Source organism: Pteropus medius, unplaced genomic scaffold (assembly GCF_902729225.1).
Source record: "Pteropus medius unplaced genomic scaffold, Ma_sr-lr_union100, whole genome shotgun sequence".
NCBI classification, from domain to species: Eukaryota; Metazoa; Chordata; class Mammalia; order Chiroptera; family Pteropodidae; genus Pteropus; species Pteropus medius.
Genome location: NW_024350923.1, coordinates 2485951 through 2495626, shown reverse-complemented (window position 1 = coordinate 2495626; position 9676 = coordinate 2485951). Strand labels below are relative to the sequence as shown.

At 62.2% G+C, this 9676-nt stretch overlaps 1 protein-coding gene across 3 annotated transcripts in view; it reads right to left on the bottom strand.

The window, feature by feature from the left end:
- Positions 1–275: 275 nt before the first annotated feature.
- Positions 276–9676, bottom strand: part of SHANK2 (SH3 and multiple ankyrin repeat domains 2) — a 404459-nt gene continuing 395058 nt past the window's right edge. For all 3 annotated transcript variants that reach the window (XM_039840586.1, XM_039840587.1, XM_039840588.1), the window contains one exon: positions 276–1637. In XM_039840586.1, coding sequence (XP_039696520.1) covers positions 1076–1637 — 562 coding nt within the window. In that variant the 3' untranslated portion in view covers positions 276–1075. The remainder of the gene's footprint in view (positions 1638–9676) is intronic.

Genomic DNA, 9676 nt, shown 5'->3' with positions numbered 1-9676 from the left:
AGTCCCATCTTCCTGGCCTCAGAGAGCAAAAGGCCGTCTCAGCAGCGAGGCTGACTCACCCTTATCTGGGCTCGGGATGGAGGTCTCTGCACCCCACCCAGCTCCCGGCGACAGACCAGCGCCCCCCAGCAGCAGCAGCACATGTCCACCACCGCCCTGTGTCCTGTCCATGTCGAAGTAGACGCTCACCTGCTTTGATCTCTGCAGAAGTCGACACCCTTTCAGTGAAAACAAAAACCTGCCAGGTGGCGGGCCCTGCCGCAGCCGCAGCCCTGGCCCCAGCCCCGGCCCCGGCCCCGCACGCCTGCAGACCCCGCGGCCACGTCGCCCCTCCTCCTCGGAATCGTGACTTTGTGCTTTGACTAACTCCACGTGACATCTGTTTGGCCACTTTGGAATTTCGCTAACAGATTTGCAGAAATAAAGAAAGCTGAGCAAAGCTGGGCACGATCCCGTTCAGACTCCCACCGCCGCCGACACCCTCCGGCCTAAGGGCCAGGGACCGCGCCGCAGGAGGCGGTGGGGAGAGGCTCTGCGGAAAGAGCTCCTGTACCTTCCGGGCCCAAGAGGGGGCGCCGGACAAACATGTCTGGGGCGTCTCGCCGCAAGCCAAGGGCAGGAAAGAAAGGTGTGAGTGAGCGTCGGGAGGCGTCCGAGGGGGCGCGGGGCCCGGGTGCGAGCTGCCGGCAGCGGCGAGGGAGGCCTCAGGAGGTATCTGGAGTACAGGGGTGTCTGCCCGCGGGAGCCAGACCCCGCGCCACACCGGCGGGCGCCTCTTGGACCCGGCAAAGTGAGGTCACCTGCATGCTGCGAGGCAAGCGTGAATCTTTCCCAGTTAGAAAAACTCCCTCCCCTTGTCCTGTTGGACAGAAACAGCCCAGAAACGACACAGAGAGCTGGGGAGTTTCAAGGCCTCTGCTGAGCCGTGGGCGCACCCGGCGTTCCTCGGGGCGCCAGGGGACGCGCCCACGCCGCGGGCTTGGTGCTCGCAGACCTCGCTTGGCCATCCAGACACTTCAGTGCAAGCCCATCTCTACTTATAACAAGGGGTCTGTAAGGCCGAGGGCAGCCACCCTTATCTGTCCAGCAGCTGTTTCAGAGCCCTTTCTATGTTCATCCTGTGTCCGACTCGAGTCACCCCGAGATCTATGAGGTCCTCCTTCTGAAGGTTTGGTAAGTGGCTGCCGTCGATCTCGTTGTCCATGAAGGTCTCTTTATGCTCACCCAAGTTCAGGCTCTCCAGCCAGTCTGCCACGTCGGGCTTGGTCCACAGGTGGACAGGTTTAGCTGTGAAAGGCTTGGTGGAGCCTGGCTGCTGCAGGATCGAGGGTGACGGCGACCTGCTGCGTCCCGCCGGGCTCAGGCCGAACAGGTCCCCGGAGGGGGGCTGGCTCGGAAGGCCAAAGACGTCGGAGAGGGCGGGGGAAGGGGCGGCGGCGGGGGCGGGGGGCAGCATCTCCTTGCTCATCTCTGTTGGCGAGACCACAGGGCTGGGGGCACGTCGTGGCCCTGAGGTCCTGCTTTCATAGTCTGGGGGCCGGCTCTGCAGGGTGATGGGCTGGGCGGTCCCGGGGCGAACAGTGAAGGTGACCGTTGTGCTCCTTGTACCTGAGATGGTGCTCACGACCTCTGGGCTTCTGAAACAGCAACGAGAGAGAAAACGGTCAAGCCAGGCCCCGGGGCACGTCGGCGGGATGTAGATGGCCAAGGGAGAGGCGGCAGACACCCACACCACACGAGAGCGTCTGGTGGCAGGTGCGCTGGCAGCGAGCACGTGGTCGGCCATGCCAGGATCGGGCAGGGAGACAGCAGCGGGGGGCAGAGTGTGAGGGGACACCAGACCACACAGGCAGCCCGCCCACCCGCCCCCGGGCTGGGGCGCTGGCGACCGCCTGCGCTGGGCGAGTGTGAGGGGCAGCGAGGTGGCCAGCGAGCACATGAGGGCTCACTCAAAGACACGAAGACAGGCTCCCCAGTGGGACGTGTCTGGTGACATCACCAGCACTGCTGGAGGAAGTGAGCCCTGGAGAGACCTCCCTCTGAGCTTTTGGCTGAAAAGGACGAGAGCGGAGAAGGGCCCGTTTCAGTGGGCGGAAGTGCCACAGCCGCGTGGGGCAGCCGGTTTGGAGAAACACAAGTCGAGGACGAGGGGTGACGTGCCCAAGTTCGGGCGGTGTCAGGAGGGCCAGCCCCTTGGTGGCACGGTCCGGTGCCGGCTGCGGAGTGAACTGGGTGCAGTCACAGACCCGAGTGCCCCAAATGCGGTGTGACAGGCTCACGAGTAGGTGCACGGTCTGGACCCATGAGCGGAAAGGAGTGCCATTCTCTGGGTGTGGGTGTCCCTGGGAGTCCCTGTGTCCTTCCTGCCCCGGGCGTGGAGTGGGGACAGACTCAGTTCCTCTAGGAACCTCACCGGTCCCAGGGAGATAGCTCGATGGCTCCCAAGGGAGGTCACTTCTCAATGCCGAGACGGTCCTGGTCATCACAGCCACCTACACGGAGACGGCCTTGAGGCACAGCGCCCTCACAGGCTTTGGCCACAGCCGGCTCCAGCCACATTTGGGACAGCCGCTCCGGGGCCTGTCCCCAGACCGAAGGCAAGGCCCTCCTACCACCCGAGGGAACCACGTTGCTGGGGAGATGGCAGGAGTGGAGGGGTGTCTCTTGCCTTTGGGGCTCATGCGTATGCATGTGGACAGACCTGCCCCATTCTGGAAGGAGCCACCCCTCACTGGCCGTCCTCAGGACCTGGATTTCAGGCGTGAGTGTGAATCGTGGCGCCACCCAGTGGCAGCGGTGCCGACCCATGTTAGCCTCTGGCTGTCCGTGTCTCCAGGACACGCTGGCTTCCTCTCTCTCCTAAGTGAGGGACAGTGGGCAGGATTGTTCTGGAGAGTGGGAGGAGCTGCAGCGTACTGACCGGCAGCGAGAATGGCTGGCTGCAGCGTCCGAGGGAGAAGGTCAAGGAGACGAGGGGTTGAGAGCGCCCGGGAGCGAGCTGGAGGCGGCCCGGCCGCCCGCCCTCGCCCGTCTGGCCTTCGCCGCTGCTAGTTTCCTCTGTCGCTGACACGTGTTTGGGTAAAACCAGCCATCGGTTCCCTAGGTGCTGCTAAGCCTGCGACACTTCCCCCCTCGAGGGCTGTCACTGTTACTTTGAGGAGGGAGCATTCCACATGAGTGCAGGAAGCGTGCCGTGATCTATGGGGGCGGGGGGCCAGTGGGGACTAAGCTCCGTGGTGTCATCAGGATGAGCGTTTCCGGGGGCGGGGCCAGGGACTGTCCCACTCACGGAGCGCTCGTGTGCAGTTTTCTGGAGGGCCGGTGGCCAGGGCGGATTTGTTCGGAATGAGAATCGGCCTGGGACCGGGGAGGGGTGGGGGTGCTGCTGCTGGCTCTCGGTTGTACTAGATAAACCAGCGGGTGACGGAGGCAGCCCGGGCCGAGACTGTGAGGGCGGCTTCGCTGCAGTTATTCAAAGTCAGGGGACAGGAGCCCAGCCGGGCCCCAGGGAGTCTCATGTAGGGGGCAGGGGCTGCACCCCCTAGGACCTAGACCCAGGTGGGCTAGGACAGAGCGTGGGTAAGACACCTGCGTTCCAGTGCTCAGGTAGGACCGGAAGACCCCTCCAGTTCCAACGTGGCAAAAGCTGAAGCTGGCAGGGAGAGCCAGGGGCGTCCTTCAGCGTGGCCCGCTCCCTTGCCCTGTCTGCCTCACGGCTGTGCCCCTGTCTGCTGGGGGAGGCTCATCTGTTCCACTCGGCTAAATTAAGCTAAGTCAGTTGAAATAAAATCAGAGTAAGTGTGAAGCCACTCCGTCTGGAGCGGATCTGAGTTGCTGATTAGGGTCAAGGATCTTTGGGGAAGAGAGAGATTTTTGCAAAGTGGGTAAATATCCTACAAGATGACATTTGCTCAGGTGGGGAATGCACTGGAGTCATAGTCTCGTGTGCTTTCTGACGGTGACTTTGCATGGCATCTGTGCCGGAGACCCTGTCAGTGGGGAGTGACCTTGCTGCCCACTGGGCTTTGTGAAGCAGAGGCAAGTTAGCCAGCCAGGGTGACAGCGACTGGTTTAACCCAGCGGCACTTAACAGCGGCTCCTCTGGGCCAGAGGACGGGCGTCGGCACCGCCCTCCTTTGCAGACGCTCGGGCATTCCCGGGCGGTCGGGGTCGGGGTCTCTTTTAAGGAAGCGGGGGCGTGTTTGTTGTCAGAAGCTGAGAGAAGGCTCCGCAAACACGGGCGGGCAGCGGGAAGGAGAGACAACACACCAGAGGTCAAGGGCACTCCTGCAGGCGACACTTACGTCTGTTCAGCACGACCTTCTTCTGTTAACGCCCGTCACGGGAGCGAATGAAAACGACAAAACGGAATGGCTTGAGACAACACTGCGAGTTAGTTAAAACGCACACAGACGCTTGTGTCGTGGATGGAGTGGTGCGGGGACTGGCTGAGGAGCCGTCCACGCCGGTCCCTTCCCGGCCGAGGAGCCGGGGAGGTGGGCAGCCTGCGCCAGGGCCTGACAGAAAACCAATGTGGCGGTCGCTTTCTTGTTTAGAGCGGGGATGTCACAGCCCTGCCTGCTCCGGTCTGGGACGCGGTGCACGTGCAGAAGCAAGCATCCAGGAGAAAGTCGTTAGGAGCAGACAGCACCCTTGGCGTGGGGGTGGCGCTGCCAGAAGCCCTCTGAGAACCAGCTGGTGCCCTGGCTCCGCGGGGCTGCCCTTTGCCCTCTGCAGCTCAGGAAGGAGGGACCAGCATTCCTGGTCGGGGAGGGTCCCCACCCGTACCAGTGCTTTGCTTCGAGTCCACACCGCCAGATGACAGCCCGACAGCTAACAAGGGGGTCGTCGACCTGGCCATGAGCGTGGGGCCTGCCCACGCCCCTGCTGGGTGTCGTTGTAGAGGTGGACAGCCCAGAGCCTGCGAAGCCAGCGAGGCCTTTGCTGGGCCGGCCCGCCCTGCCCTCCTGCTGGCCGGATCCCCTCAGGCTTAATCACAGTGCTGTTCGCCACCGGATCCTCTGGTTGCCTAGATCGTTACGTTGCTAAGCAACCACTGGGTTCCTGGGTGGAACACATGGGAATCTGCCTCCCTGATTTAGAACAGACGCACACGCACCCGCACACACACCCTCTTGGATTACCACTGTCTCTCCTGCCATTTACATCCAATCCATGTGGAAGCGTGAGAATTAAAACAGAAATCGAGGGTTGATCGCCACACTCAGAGACAGGTTGCTCATCAGTAAGAGTTAACGGGTGGGGGCGTTAACATTCACATGGACTTTCTGTCATGGCCACAAATTCAGTTTGGTGCTCAAACAGTGACCGAGTGTGGGCCAGGGGCCGCGTGGCTGGCCTGTTCACTGTGTCCCTCAGGGACCTGGTACAGCGCTCCAAACCCCGACAGCACGAGATTCTGGCCAGCCTGCCCTGTCAGACCTCTGCATTTCAGTCACTGCGGAGGTTTTGTGACGGACCCATCTCGCACATCAGACTGCTTATTTTGAAACTGCTCTCTGGACTTATTCTATCTTTTTGTATCTCCGCAGAAGAGGAGGGGGAGGGCCACCAAGTCAGCAAATCTGCCCAAGGCCCGCGTGCTGGCAGAGGCCATGCCTCTCCCTTGCTCCACGCTGCGAGTGTCTAAGCGCTTTCCTACCCTGCCCTCACATTGCCCACGGGCTCTGAGCACCAGGAGGGGGCCCAGGTCCGACTGCAGCCCCCAGGGCCTGGCCCACAAAGGGCGTCCGTTATGAGGCTGTTGGGTGAACGGTGGGTGGATATGAGTCAGCTCCCTTCCCAGATCAGGAAGTCAAGCGCCTGACCAAGGTCACAGAGCCGGGACTGCCGGCCAGTGCAGCTCCTCCTGCTGGAACCTTCACAGCCAAGCGATGGGGAAGGCGCCCAGTCTTCCGGGAGAAGTCCTCACACCGACACTCTTGCTGAAGGGCCCGGACGTCCAGCCTGGGCTGTGAGAACGTGAGAGTCGGACTAACTGGCCGTGTCTTGAGCAAAGACAAAATGCTGCAGCTGGACGAGAACGATGCCCTTCACGGACCAGTCTGCGAGGCACTGGGAGCAGATTGCACGGTCCCGCTCATTGTCCACAGTTTCGTTCACTGACGTCACCGGAACGTTTCCATCGCCGCCTGAAGAGATGAAGCCACTGTGGGGCTTGAGGCCACGAAGCGCCAATAAGCAGCTTCTACTGTCGAGTCGGTTTTGAAGTCTGTGCGCTGGGACCCGCTGGGCAGAGATCACTTTTTAACAAATTGATTTGAAGTCCAGGGGCCCTCAGGATCGCACTGCAGAGGGGGCGAAGAGCTGGAGGCAGCGGCAAGGTGAGTGTGCCTCGGAAGGGCAGGCGGAGCCAGAGAGTGTCTCCTGGGAACTGGCTGGGCCCGCAGCTCCGGGGGCCACTGGGCCCGGGGCATCCACCGGATGACTCTCCCCTCCCAGCCCCGCTGTGCCTCCGAGACTGCAGGCCAGTCCCAAGTCATCTCGAAGCCCTGAAGAGAGCTGGGTGATCTAGACGGGGTCCTGGGGGATCCAGCCTATGCCACGCTCTCTGGACAGAGCCAAAGGAGGACCCCACACACTAACAGTCACCGTCACCGTCACCGCTGTTCCCCGCAACATACAAACGGTGAGAGTGAAGGCGCCTTCCCTGTCCACGCACGTACTGTCCACAGGCCCGTCCTGCGGTAACAGTGGTGCCTGGTGTCCTGGGTCACAGCCCTTTTGGTTTGTGTCAAAAGGTATGCGTCAGGCAAGTTGCCGTGTTTTCGTGGGTTCCTGGCTTGTCTCCGGGGCGCGGGCCCCCCAGTCGTGTGGCTGGAGCGGCAGCTTGCCTCCCGTCCAGCAGTCCCGTCGGCAGACGCGCTTTCCGGCCTCTGGCCCTTCCGCCCCGTGTCCCCCGGGCCTGCGTTTCTGCACCGCGGGCCCCTCCTTGTGTCTCAGGTCTGCTCAGATGTCACTCCTTTAAGGAGTGTCGCTTCCTTCCTGTGCGTGGTCAGCCTCGCTTGTCCTTATTCCTGTGCAGCTCTTGGCACGCTCTTGGGTTTGTCATGTGTCATTTGCTGTCCATTCCCCCGGAGGACGCAGTGCCCCACGGCAGGAGAGAGCCTGCACGTTTTCTGGTTCAGCGGTGAGTCTCGGGGCTAGCTCGGGCTTGGACATCGGTGGCAGCCGTAACTACCCCTCGAGTAAACAACTAGTGACTAATTCTGCCGCCCAGCATCCGGGGCCCAGGCGGATGAGTCTCCTGCATCCCTGGATTGCGTACCCCTCCTGTTACCGTCTGCCCGCAGGCCGGCCACGGGGTTCCTGCAGAGCAGCCCCTGAAAGACTCTCGACCTTGGATGCAGGAGGCTGGGCTGTGGAGGCAGGCGCAAGGACTGAGTGTCCAGTGGGCTTCCCAGCTCTGTCTCCGGGCAGCCTGCCCCCAGCTATGTGACTTTCCAGAAGACAGCGAGTACTCCAGATGGGGAAGCTCCCACCCATGCCTGACACCTCCAAGGTCGTGAAAGTCCCATGCGATGTAGGTTGCTGGTCACCCGGCTTTGTAAAGAAACTTCCGCAGTTGCTGATAATGCCTGTGCACGTGCCTCCCCTGACGTGCCGCGGCCGACGCCATGGCTATCCTCTTGGCTCCGTGCTTCCCAGGAAAGGGCCAGGCCCGCAGAGCACCGGGGCCTCCGGCCAGCAGCGCCGACTGGGGCACCTGTGGGTTTGCTTTGGGGATCCACCGAGTGGGAGAACCAGCCAGCTGGTCACAGAGGCTTGCGCTCCGTTCACACCTGGCGCCCTTCACTTGGGTCCAGTGTGACGCTCTCTGCAAGGGCAAGTGCTTCTCGGGAATCAGGCCGGGGCCAAAGCAGCACCTGCGCCGGAAGTGCCAGGCGGGCGGCTCCAGGCCCGGCCCAGGGAGGTGCCTCGAATCGTGCGTGCTGCGGTGGCGTGCGTGTAATCAGACACGTCGGGTCTCGAGTCAGCCTGAGTTTGGGGAACGGCCGTTAGCAGCAGGCTAACCTGACGTCCCCAGGTCAGCACCATCTCGTCACTGTCCTCCTCCCGTAAGCTCCAGCAGCAGTGGCCAGTCTCACCTCGGAGCCATTAGGAGGGAAACCCAAGGGTGCAGGGACGTTCTGAAGGGGACGCTCAGCTGTGGTTTCTGTGAGCAACCCCCAAAACCGTCCCTTTCTCAGGGGATCAAACTTCTCCCTGTGGAAGTGGGGTTCTGCAGTGTTGCTGGTCTGTCGTCCTAAAGAGCGGGGCCGGTTTCCAGTTCTCCCTAGAAAACCGCTTTTCCTCTCCTGTATCCTTGTCGTAAAGATGAGGCAGCAGGAATTCCCTTCCCGGTTCATCCTGCCTTTGCCCAGGGCCCTTCACAGATGTTAATTCTGATACCACCTTGGCAGGTGAGCCAGGCCGAGAGGCTTTGGGCTCCGTCTGCTTTCCTGGTGGGTTAATGCCTAGCCCGTCAACTGTCAACGAGGCAGCGGCCAGCAACGGAGAGGCCTGCCCCCCGGAGAGGGACATAGGTAGTGGGTTGGGGGACAGAAGTGCCCGGGGAGAACTGTGTCGCAGCCTCGGTAGCTCTGCCCAGTGGCCCTGGCCGACTTACCCTGGTCAGTATGCCTCCACGTGGGGCTTCGGCTGGTGGGGCTGTGAGGTCAGAGAGGCCAGGGCAGTTGCGACCTTCCCCTTTGACCTTGGGCCTCACTCTGGGCGTTGGCCGTGAGCTGGGAAGAGCGGGACACGGCCTCCAGTGCTCAGTGGTGCCCGCGGCTGCCTGGTGGCCGACGTTGCCTACTGTCGGCCCTGCCCTGGGTGACCTCAGCCCTGCTGCTGTTACGTTAGGGAGCTGCCTCTCCCTCTAGGCCCATCTCTGGTCCAGCAGGAGGCCAGGAGTGGGACCGGGGAGCTCCCGGGGTGGGGGCTGCTCAGTGCCTGCCAGCTGAGCTCCTGCTGGGGCTGCGCTTCTGCACAGTGACCACTACGGGCCCTGCCTCAGTGACGCCCACAGCGCAATGCCCAGCCTCCAGTGAGTGTTTGGAAGACAATGGCTAATGTCTTTATCGTAAGCGAGTTGGGTTATAAATAAGAGAACAGACCAGAGGTGGTGGCTCTCGGTAACCAAGCCTGAGTCGGAGGTTGGTCCTGCAGCTGCTCTCAAGAAATCCAGCAGGACTCTGCCAGGCGATGTCTGCTCTGAGGTCCCACCCACCTAGGGGACACAGGGCAGGGAACCCCTGGAGACACATGCACCTCGGAGGCCCACTGTCCTACGAGCCCCCAGAAGCTCAGGTCGGGAGAGGAGGAGAGATGGAGAGGGATCCGGATGCTGCTCGGAGAGGCCCCGCCCCCCAGAGCGCTCAGAGGAGCGCAGCTCGGTGCCGGCTGCCGGACAGCCCTGGGCTCACCCCCTTCGGCATCTTTCACGTTCAGGCTGCCAGCGAGGGGAAGTGCCGTCAGAGTACCTGTGCCTGCGCCCTAGCCCCGCCTACTGCGGGCGGTGCCCATGACAGGCCCCTGGCCTCGGTCCCCGTGTCTCCTTCTGAGAAATGGGCACAATTAACACCTGCTCCCAAGTGCCCTAAAGATGAGTCACCGTGTGAAAGCGCTCTGTAGAACGTGGACCACTGAAGGTAAAGCATCTTAATTGTTGTCC